This window comes from Eublepharis macularius, chromosome 5, assembly GCF_028583425.1.
Source record: "Eublepharis macularius isolate TG4126 chromosome 5, MPM_Emac_v1.0, whole genome shotgun sequence".
NCBI classification, from domain to species: domain Eukaryota; kingdom Metazoa; phylum Chordata; class Lepidosauria; order Squamata; family Eublepharidae; genus Eublepharis; species Eublepharis macularius.
Window position 1 is genome coordinate 113,758,875 of NC_072794.1, and position 18,682 is coordinate 113,777,556.

Here is an 18,682-nt window from a genome sequence, read left to right on the forward strand (position 1 = left end):
TTTTTATTGAATTTTATATATTATTTTAAATCCTGCTTTTATGTTGAAATGTTTTTATGTTCACCACTTGGGAACCCTGTTTGGGTAGAAAGGTCGCATAAAAATGTTTTAGTTGAAAAAATCTTTTGAAAACAGAGCACCAGTATTTCTGTGTCTCTATCAAAAAGTCAAGATATCTACATTTTTCTTGTCCTTGTCCTTACTATAGCATCAGTTTTGTATGCTAATCTTATTTTTTTATGCTGATATCACTATTGTCGTGCTGACCTATGATATATTTTTAAAGCACTTCACCACTATTTCTGAGAGCTAGAACTGCAGTTTGACATAGTCTTCTCTTAATGGTTACCTCACTACATTTTGGAACCCAGTGGGGATATTTGCTCTTGCAACTACTCCAAGGAATCTGCTTTCAAAATTCCACTCTTTGATGGCTGGGAGGAATGGTCTGCATATAGATTTATTTATTTATCATTATTTGATTTGATTTGATTTGATTTGATTTGATTTGATTTGATTTGATTTGATTTGATTTGATTTGATTTGATTTGATTTGATTTGATTTATACCCCGCCCTCCCCACAGATGGGCTTCAGGGCAGCTAACAACACTCAAAAAATACATTAAAAGTCAAAAAACCATAAAATCAAAAAATTTTAAAAAGTCATTAAAATAGTCCAGGAGCAGGCTATTTAAACAAATATTGGGAGTCCGTATATGGGCATAGCAGACTGAGGTGGTAAAACGGATTGTTCTTTTTTGAGTTACTGGTGGCAGAAGTGTATTATAATGCTCCCCAATGTAAAAAAATCCCTTGAGTGAAAAAAACCCTAGAATATCAGAGACAGAGGCCTTCCACACAGCCTGGTTGATAGTTTTCTGTGTACAGAGTTTCTTTATTTGGGGAAACATTCAAAAATGTGATCCTTCTTCTGAAGTGTGAAGCTTATTCATCCACCTCTGGACTCTGCCTTTCTTTTCTGTCTATTAGGACCCTCTGTATTCTTTTGCATGGGCAGGCAAGGCCTTATTCCCATTTCCATCCAAATCCATTAATGGCTAGCTCTTAGGAAGGTTTAGTAAGAGTTAGGCAATCAGTGTTAATTGGAGAAGCCCAGACCTTACCTCTCTCTCTGTTGGTAGCACGACCAGACCGTCCTCGTGACCTTGAGCTAACAGACCTTGCTGAAAGGAGTGTACGCTTGACATGGATACCTGGCGATGACAACAACAGCCCCATCACAGGTCAGGGCATGCTCCTCTGCCTAGAGATCCAGAGGATTATTATTGCTACTAATTTTCTTAACTCTGCTAGCCAATGGTTAACGTGCTGGGGATACTTTTGTCCTCTAGATTACATTGTGGAATTTGAAGAGGATAAATTCCAGCCAGGAACTTGGCACAACCATTCCCGTTACCCAGGAAGTGTGAACTCTGCTGTCCTGCGCTTGGCACCCTTTGTCAACTACCAGTTTCGAGTCATAGCTGTGAATGAAGTTGGAAGCAGTTATCCAAGCTTACCGTCTGAGCGATATCAAACAAATGGTGCACGTAAGTTTTGTCTGGCTTGTGTGAAGGAATGCATTCGGAGCAAAAAGAATTCCCGCTTTATAGTTTCTGTGCAGGCACACATGGGTTCTGTAGTTACGCAGAGCATCAAAACTTCTAAAGTTTTGTGCTTGAGGGGATAATATTACCCTATTAATAGAATACTATGCAATGTGCATACCTTGACATAACAGAGCAAGTGTTCTCCTTTAAAGTGTTCTGTCAACTGCTGCTGGCATTGTAAAGACCTTTCTCTGTCAAGTTTGACTCTTCATTAAACTGTTGGCCCAGTCTTCCCCCTTTTAAAAAAATGTCCATATCTTGCTGCCTTTCATGTTCTCCTTTTGTTTTCATTCATCTCATTCCTTTTATAAAAGGACATGGAGGGGAGTCACAGGGAAGGGGAAATCCTCCCCTCCATTTCCACTTCTCCCACTTCTGCTTACTTCCAACCCTCCTATTTGCTCTGGCTTTAGCTCTTTCCTCTTCTCTTAGAGGCAAGCTACAAAGTGATGCCTGACTCGAAGTGGACATGAGTCAGTTCCTGAAAGTTTTGATGGGAAATGTAGGCGTCTTTTCTGACTACTGCAGCTCATCTCCTTCCCAGCCACTGGAGTCTGGAGTTTAACAAGGAATAGTTAACAACATAAAACCTGTCCAACTTGCAGAGTTGAAGGGAAAGTGCCTGCATAGAGATTGCTAGTATTTACAAAATAGATTTATTACAAGCAAAGCCCAACGGTGGCAGGATGCAGGGAGCTCATCTTCTGCTGGCCCAAGGGAGCTCTGGGCAATTACCACCATTCCAAGCTCCCTTACGCCATTTCACCGGTGGCTGGCAAAACTGCCAGCAGCCAGGACAGTTGGGAGCATGCCCGCCGGCGGCAACACAGGAAGCTTCCTGCACCTCGCACGCCCCATGCCTGCTTCACCTGCTGGGGGGCGTCCGGAGAGCCAGGCACTGGCAGAGACATGCGGGCAGGCGGCAAGAGAGGTGTTGGGGAGCCAAGGGATAGAGCTCGGGAAGAAGGCCGAGGGCATGTGAGGCACAGGAAGCTTCCTGAGCCATGGCTCTCCAATCCAAGACAGGCGGGAGGGGTGCCACAGAGGCTGGAAGGAGTACACTCCTATTTCCTTTCTTCTAAGCATTCACTTTCAAAGCAGATCGTGGTTTACAGGTGCATCCAATCTGGCAAACTATAGTTTTTCCTTGCCATCAAACCAGAATTAGAAACAATGACCAAATCAGGATTTCTAATTCTGTTTTGGAGAACAAAAGTAAACCATAGTTTCCAGTCTGGATATGATAGCAAACTATGAGCTACTGAGAAGTAAGAAGAAAAGGAGGGAATTGTGGCACTCAGTAGGAGTGAGGATGGATGGAATGCAAGAACCAAGGTTAATTCACATAATGACAAATCAAGTTTTGGCTTTGCATCTAAACCAGTACTCAGAAATAGGAATTCTTGAGAGCATGGTTATAATATGTTAAAATGGTCTTGAGGTTTGAGGTTTAGGATTTGGAATGGAAGACTAGTGCCTGCAGGGAGGGATATAGTTGAAACAGAAGCAATATATTTCCCAAATTAATGAAGTGATGAGGTATTGTAAAGGTTTGTTGTTTTTATAACTTTTAACCTTTTTATATTTTAAACCTTTACCTTTGGACCTTTAATCCAGCTCCTCTTTATCTTATCTTTATACCTAAGGAGGGCTCTGGTCACAATCAACACTCTTTTCTAATTTCCCCTCACACAGAGCTTCAAGTGTTCCTTACTTTACCCAAGCTTTTACCTCAATAACACCTTTCCTTTTGTGTTTATGTGACCCTTATATAGCTGCCTTCCTGACTCCCTCAAAAGGTTTTCGCTGTCACCAAAGGATTTCACCTTAGACCTCCTTGGTTTGACTTGTCATATATGAAGGCTTGTCATAGATGGTAGTTTGACAGAACAGTCAGCACGTGAGGTAGGGTTGCCAGCCTCCAGGTGGTGGGTGGAGATCTCCCGGAATTACAACTGATCTCCAGGTGGCAGAGATCAGTTCCCCTGGAGAAAATGGCTGTCTTGGAAGGTGGACTCTATGGCATTATAGCCAACTGAAGTCCCCCTCCCTCCCAAACCCCACCCTCTCCAGGCTCCACCCCCAAAATCTCCAGGAATTTTCCAACCAGAAACTGGCAACCCTAGTGTGAGGGTGGCTGTGAGGTTAAAAAAAAAAGGATCCTTTTTCTTAAAGTAAAGTAGAATTTATTTCTAAGTACGTAAGCATGGTGGCCTTTGCAGACTTTAGATAAGTGTATTGGTTTCAGAATAGTTCTTAAGCTTGGTGGTTTCAGGAATAATTATATCTTCTTAAAGGTACATTCACAGTCACACAGAGTAATTTTCCACACAGGTCTTCAGTACCAGAATAAACGATCTTCACATCCAAACAGACATAGATTCTCTCAGGCCTGTCCACACAGCTTGCCTGATTTAACAAGAATTTCTTACAACTTCACACAGACAGGTCAAGCTCCACACAGATTGCCTGACTGAACTAGAATGAACACTTTTTTTCAACACACTAACTAAAAATGGCAGTTCACTTGCCCCCTAGGGTACAGCTACCAACCAATTAGATCACACTCCATTCACCCATCCAGCCCCTCCTCCTTTTCCTCAGAGGCCTACATTTAAACTCACAACAACAATTTTTTTTAAAATCCCACATTAACAAGCAGAAATAAAATACTCAAACATAATTATATGCAAAACATTACAGGTATCATTTTACTTTTCAGTAAGTGAGGTTATTCTTCTGCAAAACCTCAAAGATGTGTGTCAGCTGCAGGAAAAAGCTCTTGCACATTTCAAATGACTTGATCTCTTTTTTTTTCCACTGGCAATTCAAGCTCCTTTTATCCCGAACCTTTAATGCTGCTCCTGCTGCTCTTTTGTAGCTGCACAAACACTGTAAAATCTGTCCTATGAATGTTTTAATTTGGGTAATTCATATACCATCTTGTATTATGGTTATCCAGTCTGCTTTGCATCTGGATGTTATTGCTGTGAGTGTCATAGTTACTGAAAAAGTTTACTTTGTAAATTGCCCTTAACTGTACGATTGATGCCATTATCATCTTTCTTTCTGTAGAAGCAAAATGCACAGCCTGGTTTACTGGCCTCTGGACTTGGGGTCATTGCTTCTATCATTTATGCGCAACCTGTAGTCCTCTAAAATTATTCTAGAGGTATCCTTGTGTCTCTTTTGTGCTTTAGATTCTTTTCTGTAATAAAAAAGAAACAGCCTTTTAGTGATACAGCATGGTATGCTTCTTGTGCCAGTGCTCTAAAACAAAATTTGTGTTAATTTATCAGGTCCAGAAATTAACCCCACAGGTGTTCAAGGGGCAGGAACAGCAAAAAATAACATGGTTATATCATGGACGGTAAGTCTCTTCAATTACAATGCATACTTTTCTGACATAAGTGTAGCAAGATCAAGAGTCTCTCAGGAGATACAAAACTAATATACATATTATGGCCTATCCCGTCATGTACAAGAGTCTACTTTATTTGATGTGTGTGTGGGGTGTGTGTGGGGTGTGTGGTTGTGTTTCTAAACGGACTAAAATGTCATGAAATGAAAATAATTGCAGTCGGTTTATGAAACTAATCAGTCTGCTCTTATCTTGTATATATTTTGCTCTGCTTACACATTTGACAGATCTGCTACTAAATTGTACTTATGGCCTTTTTAGGCACATTATTTGAACTTTTTTTCTTTGTACTACGTATATTTCTTGTACAAGGGTATTCTGCTTTTAATTATTTATATGTAAATATATGACATTTATATATTTGCATAGTTGTAAATTTAATTGATTAGATGTAGTGTGTTAAATGTAATATTTTTAAAATTTTTAATGGCATTTGATATTTATATTTCTGTTATCCGCCCTGAGCCTACGAAAGCAGGGAGGGCGGAATATAAATGTAATAAATTAAATTAAATTTAAATTAAATTAAAAACTTATGTCACAATAAACTTGCTTGTCTCTAAAATGCTATAGGACTCTGGATTTTTCTCTAACTCTGCAGGAGTCCTACAGTGAAGCTAAATGTGACACTGGGAGAACTGCAATGGGGTCTTCTCAGCATTTTAAAGCTAAATTGCAACCACACATGGCTCCAGTCCTTCCATCCCTACATGGTTTTTGCCTTTCGAGATGGCCTTCCATGAACTACTGTTATCCCTGGATGGGGAGAAAAAAGATGGCAATGTCCAAACTGAGATTGTTCACTTTTACCTAGTGAGATATCTTAAGCTTTAAAAGTACTGAGAAAATCTGATTTACAGATATTGCAACTTCTTGTCTAGTTTAATCTGCAGATGAACTACAAAAGGGAGAAAGAGGTTGTGTAGCTACTGTGCTACAAAGTTGGCAAAGGGTAACTATTTTTTCTTCATTTTCTTTTTTAAACTCCATTAAGCCATTAAATGCAACTCAAGCTTATGGACCCAAACTCAAATATATTGTGAAATGGAGGAGAAGGGACACACGAGAGAGCTGGAGCAATGTGACTGTCAACGGTGATGTCAGCAAGTACACTGTTACACAGACGCCTGTCTACGTGCCCTACGAGATCAAAGTGCAGGCAGAAAATGAGTTTGGGAGAGCTCCAGAACCTGACGTTGTCATTGGCTACTCAGGGGAAGATTGTGAGTATTCTCTTAGCCAGAGAGACTTTGGGATACAAAAGGGACCCCTTCACTTCTTCACACTTACCATTGTTAAGGGGCTTCCTTGCAGTTCCAGTTCTAGTTCATTGTCAGAAAAGTACTGCATTCCAATGCCAAACACTCTTCTTCTACAGTAATCATTTCTACAAATGTAGATGTCTGTCTTATGTTCCTATACTACAGCAGCAGTGTGGTGAGATTAGACAAAAAAAATACATTTTGAAGAATGATTGTTGAGGTTAAGCAAAACTACTATGTCTATCTTGAGCATCAGAGATATCTAATGAGTTTGCCATGGTCTTTGGTTTCACTGTCTTTGTAACTTAAATAGGTAAGTATGTACAATGGACAAATGCTATGAATTTCACTGGAGTGGCCTTCGATTTTCTCTCAGCCTAACTCACCTCACAGGGTTGTTGTAAGGAGAAAATCGAAAGACTTCCTGAGTAGGGGTGAGCACAGAAAAAAAAACTGGTAAATTTGAATTTGGTAATACCAAACTGGAAAAATATTCAGTATTCCCCAAATACCTAATTCATTCCCCAGTTCGGTTCAGAAATACAGAGCAAATTGGATAAAATTCAGCCATGGGAAACCCCGTTTGGGTATATCTGGTGGCTGGGGGCTCATTTTTTGACCGAATTTCAACAAATTTGCAGGGAACCTGCTTCTAAATCCTCTAACAAAACCCCAAGTTTCATAAAGATTCGACCTGGTGGGCCATTTTATGGGCCCCCAAAGTAGGTACCCCCAGCCACTTCCAATCTCTATTATACCCTATGGGGAAAACTATGGGGACTATCTAGGGGGCTGCTGGTGGTATTTTGCAAGCAAAATCCATCAAATTTGCAGGGGACCTACTCCTGGTTGTCTTCTAACCCCTACCCCACCCCAAGTTTCAGGGAGATTGGACCCTGGAGTCCAATTCTGTGGGCCTCTGAACAAGATGGATCCTCCTGATTCCCACCCACTGGCCTCAGGCTGAAACTTACAGTGAGGTACTTAAGAACCCCAAGTAATTCTCTCTCTGCAGTAGCCTTCATTATTGGCCCCCTCCCACTCCTGCAATGAGGAAAGTTAGAACAACAGTATTTTAGAACAATACATTACATCAGCAATCCCTTGCAACCCTGCAAAGAGGAAAGTTAACATTAGAACAATACATTACATACAGTATATTACACAAAGCAGTCTGTAGCTTCATTTGGGTGTTTCCATGGGTTTCCCTCTGTGACACATGGTGTGTCATTCTCTACTTCCCCTAACCTCTCTCTCTGACTTTTCCAGTCCCAGTGGCAAGAGACCAACACTTCCAGGCCTCTTTTCTCAATTATCTGCTGAAATTTGTGCTAACATGGGCTGCTGGTTTTGCGGCATATGTGGTGGGGGTCCAAATTGCAGTACGTATTTGTTGTGCCATCTGAATCAACTGTCCTTCTGCTGGTTTTTCACCTACATTTTAAGTCTTGGGAAGAGCATTTTTCCCTACCTCACAGTCTCCCAGAGGATACAGGCCACAAGGTGGGCTCACCTCATTCACTCTGGAAGTCCAAATTTTTAAAATTGAAGAATGTTATGTTGACCATCAGGAAGACCCAAGTGCTCAACTCTACAGGGGAGCAGGTGAGTATGGTGTGAGTGGACAATGTCACCCACATGGGGAAAGACACACTCACTCTCCATGCCATCGGAGAGCATGAGAGGAGCTTCTGAGCCCTGAGAGAGAGGTCCGTCCAGACCTCCTCCTTCTTGGCCCATTAGCTCAGCAGATCAGTGGAAAGCAACTCACAGGGCTCTGCAAGTAGTCCCGAACTATTACCTCTGCCAAATCCTGTCTCATGTGCCTCACATTCTCAGAGAGGCCGAGAGCACCCCAGAGTATCTCCGTTTCCATGGACATCCTGCTGCTGGCCATGAGGGAAGCCTGCTGAGCAGAGGCGGGAGCGAGAACCAGCAGAGCTGGGACCCTCCCTGTCCCCTCTGCTGGCAGGAGGTTCTTCTTGGCCTGCCTATGCTGCACCTGCAAAGAAAGGGCATCTCTTGCATTCGTGAGGTTCTTGGCCTGTTTGGCAAAGGTGCCCTTGATGTGCAGGTTGCACATGGTCACCAACACATCCAACTTCTCAGTGAGAGGCTACAGATGGGATGCCATGCCCTGTTGCAGCCTTCTCATGAGCACACAAACCCCTGGAACAAGATCTGCACATCCTGCGTCTGGGCCCAGGAAGGAGGCCATAGCACTGAAGTGTATGCACCAGAGGAATGACCAGATCCAGAGTCACCGTGTCAGACAAGACTACAACAGTGAATTCCTTGAAGGGCCACAGGATCTCTGCTGTCAGGGGGATGATGAGCCAATCCAGGCTGAACTCACCCTCCCCCCTCCAAGTGTCACTCTCTGAGAGCCACACTGTGAGGGTGGCTTACTGCTCCATCAAATGCTCCAGCATGGAGTTCCAGAAAGTGACAACCTCAGATGTTCCGGCACGCAGCTGTCATCAGAAGCCAAGCTGGTGAACAGAGCTGCTCTGGGGTGGGCCGCCTCTGTGCAGGCAGGGGGAGAGCCACAGCCCTCCCCCTCCCTCCTCTACTCTTATCCCCCACCTTTCCACCAGGGTTCCTCTCTGGTCTCCTGTCACTCATTTTTCTGCTCCCGAAACCTACACTAACTAATAATTAAACCTTATTAAATAGTTAAACCACTGAAAGCACCTAGCCTAAAATGAGAGTTTCTTTTAAAACCTACCTACCTACTCTGAAAGCCTACTTTTTGTGGGTGGACACACAGATCTCTTTTTAAAAGGCCCTATTTAGGTATGTGGTGGTACTACACTAACAAGCAGCTTAATTCCTCTTCAGGAATCAAGCTACCTCTGGCCTGAACCCCAATCTTCAGGTAAGCCTATGGCAAAAAAACTACTTCTAATGTGTCTGGCCTGGCTCCAAGGGAACCAGATGTGGGCAGGGAAAACCTAGTTAAATGTCACTAATGGGTGGCCTGTTTATCTATAGAATTTGAGTAGAACCCGAACTCTTCTTAATTCCTACATAAGTCTGTTAAAGTGAGGAGAGGAAATCTCTTTGGTACCTAAAAGCTGCCAATTAAGTTTTGCTTTAAAAGACTTACAACTAGACTATCTTAAAAACACTTTTTAAAAGTTCACAACCCTCTGTGAATATCCAAAGTAGACCCAAACACTACTATGTAGTTTAAGTTAACAACCTGAACCAAGCACCCCAACGGACACACCCCTCCAAAAGAAAAACAACCAACAATGATTGAACACCAAACCAAGCTGCTATGCCAACAGAAAACAGAACCTAGCAAAAAATACCACCAACGTTCTGTAAAGAAATAGCAAGTCCCAATAACAGGAGAAAACAGTCCCCTCAAAGAACAACCAGCAAAAATTTACAGCAACAAATTAGGCACCTGCAACAGGGGAAAACGCTGCCCCTGAAGAACAAGTGAATTTAATAAAATTAACAGGAACTATAAAACACCAAACAACCAATCACCCACAACAGGATAAAACAAAAGACTCTCCACAGAACAAATAGCAAAATTAACAGTAAATATAACCAATTTCAAAAGCCAGAAACCAAAGCCCTACCCCCACAAAAGCCCAACCAAAGCACCCTCCCACACAACAAAAAAGCAATTTTTAAAATACAAACTAAATTTTTTTCCCTCCCCCACCCTATCCTTCCCAGAAACCAGGCCAACACCCTCTAGGGGTGCCATTCCCCGCCTGGAGCAGGGGATCCCCTGCTCCCGCCCTTTCCCCCATGCCCACTTACTGGGCTGGCAGGGAGCATGCTCCCCGAGGCACCTCCCCGGGTGGTGCAGCGTGCCCCTGGGTGGTGTGGTGTGCTCCTGTGCTCACAGCGGCCCAATTTGGGCCAAAATATACCTCTCAATGGGCCCATTTCAAGCCGAATTGAGCCCTGCAGCAGGCCAATCCAGCCCAAGGTAAAATTCGGTATTTTTAAAGGAATACCAAACCTGAATTGCACACCCCTATTCCTGAGCTCCTGGAGGAAGAGTGGGGCACAAATGCGATAAGTGCAGTGGCCTTTTGAGAATCCAAAATGTTTGGATAATTTTTCTTTACCATCTAGGTTTTAATACGAGCTTAGTTACCAAATTAATTAAGCTAGTTTTCTGCCTGGGAGATGACATTAAGGGGTTTTATTTCCCCCAGAGGCCTCCAGAAAAAGATTCCCCCCACCCACTCAGGCCCAACCCAAACATCACATGAAAGTATAGCATGCTTGGTTCAGCTGCATGGCTCCTAGGCTGACCAGTGATGCACAGCCTGACTGTGGATGAATGAATAGCTCTTCAAGATCACAAGACTCCATAACTGTTTAATAATCTGACACTTAAACATTTATATTCCTTCTGAAAGGCAAACACAATGCCACTTCCTCATGATATATGTATGCATATTTGTATGCAGCTTTTCCCCATTGCTCTTAGGCCTTTGACTATCTTTAAGTTGCATGTTTAAGCACTTTTAAGTCCCATTGATTTCAATGAGAGATGTAAGCGTGTGCTAAAATCTCCCCTTAGAAATCAATGGAACATAGCTGTGTATCATTTTGGCAGAACTGTGCATAACAAAGCATTCATCTTCCTTGGCCTGTATTCACATTCACTTTATCCACTTCTAGGAATTGATTGTTTTGCTATATTCTTAAAGAAAAAAAATTGATGATATACAATTAATCCAGATGATTCTGTAATGATGAGCATGGTCCTTGCAGCTATGCTGATGGGAAAGAATGCTGAGTATAATCTTCTATGTATCATTAGACCTTGGGGCTGTAAGAACAGTGGATGGTGAGATTAGAGTACAGCCCAGTTCTCCAATTCCTTGTGTGGTAGAGTCCTCCCACCATCAGTCTAATCACCAGCATAACTCAGTTATTATAGAGAACACAAGGGGTAGCTTGGCCATTGAATACCAGCTGAGATAAGGTTCATGAATGCGTTTGTGCATTGGTGAGAGTCCAGTGAGACCCCCCAATAGACAGGAGCTCCATCAGAGAACTCACTTATAAAGAAGGTGTCATTGAGAATGTTGCCTTGTCCATCAGTGCAATAGGACCCTAGTACATGAATGACTTTTCCCAGTGATGTTCTTGTTGAATTTAGAAATTGCAGCAAGTTATAGGAAGCAGGAGAGTTCTTAAGCATGATTAACCCTGGCTCTTAAAGGCCTCTTAGGTTAAAACCAACTCCTTGGATGGTGTTCAGAAGGCTCTAGGAAGCCAGTGTAGACACTGGAGTACTGGTGTCAAATGCATTTTTGTGTTCTTTTAATTATTTATTCCTTTTTTTCTTTTTTGTTTTGTGTATGTCAGACAAACTTTAACAACATAAATAACTGGAACAAAGAGATGGAAAGGGAGAACAGGAGGAGAAACAGAGAGCAGTATAGAAGGGAGAAGAATAAAATAATTTCTATTCCACTTTTCTCCCTGTGGACCCAAAATGACTAGAAATACTGGCTAGGGAAAAATGTGGTGGAAGAACAGCCCCTTTCATTTCTGGACCAAAAAAAGCATAGCCAAAGTCTTTAAGCTTTACTTCCAAGGGTTTGAGCTTTCCCCCACCCTCCTTCCTGGTAACTGAATCCAAGTTCCAACTTCCTAGGCATAAAAAAATCAGTTTCAGACTTAAACTTTGCTTTCCTAGCTAGTGCTCTATTCATAAAATTTAAAAATCTCATCTGCATCGTAACAGCAATGAATGGATCAGTCCTGTATTAATTTATTTACTGCGAATGGTAAAACAAATAACTTGATACTCTTGTTAATAGTAGTACTTTTCTTTGCCCATACCTGCCCCTGCAGTCAGGGGAAAAGGCAGAGTGTGCTGTTAGTGGGAAGTAAGATCCTTCTGAAACCTCTGTCCTGCATACCAGCTGTCCTTGGAAAAGAGATGCCACCTGAATCTGGGTGAAATTTTGAAGTTTTTCAATAGTTAGTTAAGTTTGACTGAATGAATAGCAAGTTTTTCTTAACTTAAACTGAAGAACACCTTTTTGTAGAAAGCAATGCAGCATCATGTCTTCTTTTTTTCCAGTATAAATGTCTTAAACTTGCTCACTGTACTCTGTTGTTCCCACAATGATCCGGCTACTGTGCCAGTCCTCTACACTTTGCAAATTTGGGGGGATTTTTGTTCTGTGAAATCTGTACTCTTTCTGTGATATCTGTACTCTCACCCTTCAACTCCCATCCAGCCCTGGCTGCAGGACATGTAACTGCAAAGTAGTTTCTCAATCCCCCATCAGGTAGCTGCATCACATGGTGCTTGATCACAGGAAATTCTTCGCACCTTTCACTGTTGTCAACTCCACTGGCCCAAATGCAGAATCTCATCCCCAGGGAAAGTGCACTTATGTTAACCAGTTTTTCCTGACCCACCTAACCATGCAGGTGACTCTGCAGGCTCCCATGTGTAGTTAGTCTGCTTTTGAGGAACTCAGTCTTAGTAGTTTCTTGTTGTTGCTGGTTTAAAGGGAAATGTATTTAGAAAAAAAAAACACCAGGAAGTAAAACACATGGAAGAAACTACAGAGGTATCTTGAACATTAAATATCTAGTTTGGATGCACTAGCTGGATAAGTAGTATCTCTTTGACTAATGCTATTGACAAACCAAGTAAAGAACTAAAGAACTTTACTCTCAAGGTGTGTCAAAATGCAATGATTGTGTCCAGTAACTTACAATAGACAAAGGCAGGCATCAAGCCATTTCAGCACTGGTGATACCGTAGTGCCCTGCAGCACTGCAAATTATGCAGCAATCAAACTTTCATAAAGTGAAACTCTCCCTCCAGCCCACTCGCATTAACCATTTAGTGCTTTATTTAGGCTAGAGACAGAAAATGGCTTGGATTTCCAGTTGCAGAACTGGTCTTTCCCCAGTGCCCCTTTCCCCAGCAGTCCCCTGAAACTTCCAAACAGTCAGCACTAGGAGTCATGGTAGCCTCGTACACGAAACATACACTGATGGGACTGAAATCACCTCTTCTCGCTCTTCCACCAGGGAGTGTCTGCTAGTACAAGAGTAGTACAGAATTGTCTTTGTTGCTCATAGTCTGCAGTGTGATCTCTGGTAAACAGATTGCAAAAGACCAGAGGCAACAGTTGTTAAAAGAAGTTAGGGTGTGTGTCATAGACAATGATACCTCTGTCGCTCTACCCTCTCTAAAAATTTCTATCTGATTTCAACCTAGGCCACATTGGAAAATGAGGAAATGTCTTCCAAAACTAATCTATAAAGTTATGTTTTGCCTCATAATTAAGACACTGGGTTGTTTTATCATACCAGATGAGTAGTTATGTTCCTCTGTAGCAGCAGAATACAAGATTCCAGTGGCATCTTAAAGTGCTTTTTGAGACACTTTTCCTGTTACCTGGTGATGAAAACTGTTTCTGTGTGGGAAAAGTAACTGTCTTACAGCTCTTATTCCCATTTGTACTCTAAGCTAAAATCTACTGTGTGAATAAACATGCCTCATCATACTGTGGGGAAAAAATGGTCTTATACTCAGTGTTAATAATTAATTTCAGTATATTATTAAGAGGCAATTCAGCCAAATTTCTGCTGCTCAGGTGTGTTCTGATTGTTTTTTAAAGGACAGATGCTTTTCATTCACTGATGCTCTGGTCCTGGTAGCGAGAACTTTGAATTGTAAAATGCTTACATGTCATCATGGAAATGTTGTTAGGGATATAGCAGAAAGCTGGGAGTTAAAATTGGAGATGAAATATTGCTAAATTAAGAGCACTCCCTTCCTTCCTTCCTTCCTTCCTTCCTTCCTTCCTTCCTTCCTTCCTTCCTTCCTTCCTTCCTTCCTTCCTTCCTTCCTTCCTTCCTTCCACTGGACTTACTTATCTGATACTGGTTTTGGGGTTAACTGTGAAAATATGTTGAGGGTATTGTACCTTGAGTTCAGGGGGAAAGAGAGAGAGAAGGATGACAGTATGAAGGGTAGATCTTGTCATGCGATACTTGTTAAAAATGTGGAGGTGAGATTGCTTCCTCTTTCCACAAGGTGGCAGAAAATGTACTTTTGTATGTAGGGTTCTGACTCTCCTGGGATGCCAGGACAATATTTAGGAACAAGCTCCTGTTTTGCTTTATGCCAGGCTCTATAGTATCAACAATGTGCAATGAAAGCTTTCTTTAGATTTATGTGTCTTCTTAATCTCTGCTTTACTTTATTCCTGACCACTTAGATCCCAAGGCTGCTCCCACTGATATTAGACTCAGAGTTGTAAATAGTACGGCAATCAGCCTGCAGTGGACTAGAGTATACACGGATACCATCCAGGGACAGCTTAAGGAATACAGAGTGAGCACAACCAAAACTAGATCATTTTGATTATTAATATGCCTAATCCTGATACTAATGATTGATGACTAGTCCTATGGCCTTTATACAATGGGGATGACATGAAAGATTCAGAAAATGCTAAATGACACTGAAGAGCCATGTTAGGTAGGCAGATAAATATTTACAACTGTAAAACCAAAACCCTCCAAAATATCTGAATTTGGTATATTTAAGAGCCAAGTAAAACTATACTGCATGCTTTTCCAAATTTCTGCAACACATACCTTATTGTATTGTATTGAATACATCAGCTGTTGATCATGTTGTCTGACACTGTGCAATCCTCCTTGAATCTTAGTGAGAAAGGCAGACATACATACATTTCTTGTGAACAGGGCTTATTTTTCTCCCACTGAAGTTCAATCAAAGGAGGTCAGTCCCTGTCATAGGCGATTTTAAACTGTTGTGCCACTTGTAGCTTTTTCATGGGAAAAAGTTCTCTGATTGCATTGAAAATTTGGAAAGCAAGATATGACAGTCAAACCACCTTTAAAAGTGAACTTTTTTCTACTATAAGGAACAAACTTTATTATTTATATGCATTTTCACTTCATTATTTCTAATGAAACATGTTTTATAGTGCAATCCTAAGTACCATTACTCTAGTTTAAGCCCATTTATTTATTTATTTTATAGTCCACCTTTCTCACTGAGACTCAAGGCGGATTACACAGTATGAGGTTACTGCAATCAGTATCAAGTACATTTCCATACAATACCATAAGGTAAACAGATACAAGTTTAAAAGACATAGCATTAGCTTAGACTGGGGTAACTCTGCTTAGGATGCTACTGTTTGTCTCATATTTTCTGTACTAAATAAGCTTTTGAATGATTATTGACTTCTTAGTGATTCAAAATGATGAGTTTGCCTTCATTCTGGAACTGATAGCACAAAATATTTTTTGTTTCAAAAAGTATAACAATTTATTTCCATGTAAATTATAATATGGATTTTTCCCCAAGATGTATGATTATGGGATGGAATTTTTCCTCAACATTAAAATTATGCTTTCCCTTAGAAAACGATTCTTTTCAACATTCTGAGCAATCATATCAAAATATATATAACACAGTCTAACTGTGACTTTATCAAATCAATGATAAGTCACTTACCAGAAGCAAGTCTGAGTGGCTGATATCTTATCATGTCCCTCTCGTAACAGTACCAAGCTGTTTTCTTTCATTATAAATTTTCACTATGGATAAGAAAAGTCACTTTTCAGATATGTTCCCTAACTACTGGGTCATTCCTTGTGTATATTTGTCATATCTTATTAATCTGTATACCAACCAGGGCTTTTTTTTCTGGGAAAAGAGGTGGTGGAACTCAGTGGGTTGCCCTAGGAGAAAATGGTCACATGGCTGGTGGCCCCGCCCCCTGATCTCCAGACAGAGGGCAGTTTAGCTCGCCCTCTGTGCTGCCGAGCGGTGTGGAGGGCAATCTACACTCCCCTCCGTCTGGAGATCAGGGGGCGGGGCCACCAGCCATGTGACCATTTTCAAGAGGTTCCAGAACTCCGTTCCACCACGTTCCAGCTGAAAAAAAAGCCCTGATACTAACGTTCAGTTTTGGTCTTGTTAAAAAATTGTGCTAAGAACTAAATTAAGTCTAAAAACAAAAACAATTAAGAGATCATACCCTTTCTCCCATCCCATTCCGAAAAGGTTGCCAAAATAGATACAAAGCAAAGTCTAGAGGACTTTGTTACAAGGAAAAATTCCCAGAGTAGCTGCAAATAGCTTAAGAATTTCTTAACACTTTAGCAAAAATGTATTCTACTCCCCTACCCCCAGCCTTTTGACATGTTCACATTTCTCAGGCCTGAGAACTTTCTTCATAGGATACAAAGATCTTTGCTCCCAGTTTTTCTGTCCTTAAATAGCAGGCTTTTAATGTTCATGAATGACTCCGTACAAATTGAATTCTTATTATTGGATTGTACTAAATAAAAAAGAGATGGGGGAGTACTGTCTGAAGATTGAGAGCTTGGTCCTTTTTGGTTTTGGCCAAGTCTTTAACCTCCTGCATTTCTTCCATTTTTCCATTTATAAAATAAGTAACAATACTAACTTCCGGCTCACTTCATGGAATGGTTGGCAAGTGTGAACTAATCTTCCTTGTGTGAAAGAAGCAAATATGTGTACATAATTTATTCTTGAAATTCAGTAATACTCAAAGAGGAAAAAGTTTCACTTGCCTTACATGTTTCTTGAAGGCCTATTACTGGAGAGAGAGTAGTTTGCTGAAGAATCTATGGGTCTCCAAGAAAAGACAGTATGAGAGTTTTATTGGAGACCGAACACGGGGCATAGTGTCCCGGCTGTTTCCTTACAGCAACTACAAACTGGAGATGGTTGTAGTCAACGGGAGAGGAGATGGGCCTCGGAGTGAAATTAAGGAGTTCACAACACCTGAAGGAGGTAGGTTCCTGTGGAGTTTTTGCAGGTTTTGCACACGTGTTGTGTGTGAAACATAAAGGTATACAATTGCTCTGTGAGACCGACAGACTGAGAATTCCTTGGGCTTTGAGGAATGAGTCATTGATTATGATAAAGACCTCTTTTGGCATTGGTTTATGTTTGCTAGTTTTCTCATGCACTAGAAATGCCTAGGTTGCCTTCTGCTAACCTTCTGCTATGTCCTTCTGTGTTGTGGAAGAACATAAAGAGTGGATTAAGCAAAAATTAAGACTTCATAGGTCAGGCCACATAAACACCACTGGGATTCATAAATCATAATGAAGTGTAATAGATGAATGAATTCAGTGTAAACAGAAATAATTGAAAATGCGCTAGGAAAGGCAGCATGACCTGTGACATCAGATTTTTATTGCTATTTATCTTCTCTCCAACAAACCCTTTTGCCTATATTTTCCATTCTATAAAATGAATGCCATCCCCATATCTATGAAGAATGCTGTTATCTAAATCTCCTTATAGTCCACTTTGCTCTTAACTTTCTCAAGGATGGACTCTGGATTTTATTGCAGAGTAGAGATCAATATCTTTTCATCATTTCTTATAAATGGCAATGAAAGCTTCTTTCATGTTTACAGTTGCCATGTTATATCATTCTAATGGCTTGTACTAAGATGATGAACAGCAGAGTCTATAATGATTCTAGGGAATTGTGAAATGACAGAATTACACAATCGACATAGATTTTGTTTAAGAACCCTCTTCTCAGGAATTTCTTCTGGCTTTATCTTGCAAAAAGTGAAATCCTAGTTTGGCTCCAGTTTCTTTTGGCAGCTAAAATGGTTTTAAAAGAACACATCGTTTTTTCCTTTTAAAATGCAAATAACAGGATGTAGAGTTTGGTTTTGACTAGTAAAACCAAGTGGGGACTGAACAATTAAATTGCTCTCCCCTCCCTACATGGCCCTGATCTGAATTGCAACTGCATGTACTATTATCTTATATAGACCAACAGACCTACCTGTGCCCTAAATTGAATTAAGTCTGACTTTTGCATTGTCATTGAGTCAATTCCTGCATCACTCCTTTTAGACAGAAGCTTAAACTGAGTATATTGTTGCTGTTCTTTCTTACTATGTTACCTAACCCTGTGCACAGAAGTATACTAGTGGGTTCTGGTGGTTTCAACATAAAACAATGGCCAGCAATATCTTGGCAAGGAATTTTAAAATAAGCTTTTCTGCTTAATTGTGAGGCATATTAAGAACCAGTCACTGCTGTGAATCCCAAGGCAGTGACAAAATGTGAACCAGTTCAGTCCCTAAGTGTATCACCTAGGAAAACATCACAGGATAAGTATGTACTATTTGCACATACAGCGAAATCACCCAGACACTAGGGAAACTGTCAGTATACTTTGGAGTATTTAACAGTGATGTTCAGTCTGTACTTGTGGTAAAGTACTCCTATAACTCCTTCCACTGCACACTTGAGATAGGAATATGAATTCTGATAGGAAAAAAGCAGCCTGTCTTTCATCTCAGCAGACATGCTTATTGATAGTGCACC

General features: G+C 41.0%; 1 protein-coding gene across 18 annotated transcripts in view; it reads left to right on the forward strand.

Annotated features, from left to right (window-relative positions):
* The window catches only part of NFASC (neurofascin), a 328,885-nt gene that overhangs the window by 235,220 nt on the left and 74,983 nt on the right, over nucleotides 1-18,682 (forward strand). For 11 of the 18 annotated variants that reach the window (XM_054981817.1, XM_054981826.1, XM_054981820.1 and 8 more), the window contains 6 exons: nucleotides 1,144-1,245; nucleotides 1,354-1,551; nucleotides 4,911-4,981; nucleotides 6,027-6,255; nucleotides 14,535-14,650; nucleotides 16,912-17,116. In XM_054981817.1, the coding sequence (XP_054837792.1) occupies nucleotides 1,144-1,245; nucleotides 1,354-1,551; nucleotides 4,911-4,981; nucleotides 6,027-6,255; nucleotides 14,535-14,650; nucleotides 16,912-17,116 (921 nt within the window). The remainder of the gene's footprint in view (nucleotides 1-1,143; nucleotides 1,246-1,353; nucleotides 1,552-4,910; nucleotides 4,982-6,026; nucleotides 6,256-14,534; nucleotides 14,651-16,911; nucleotides 17,117-18,682) is intronic. The other 7 variants (XM_054981827.1, XM_054981833.1, XM_054981831.1 and 4 more) reach the window with 1 other exon arrangement.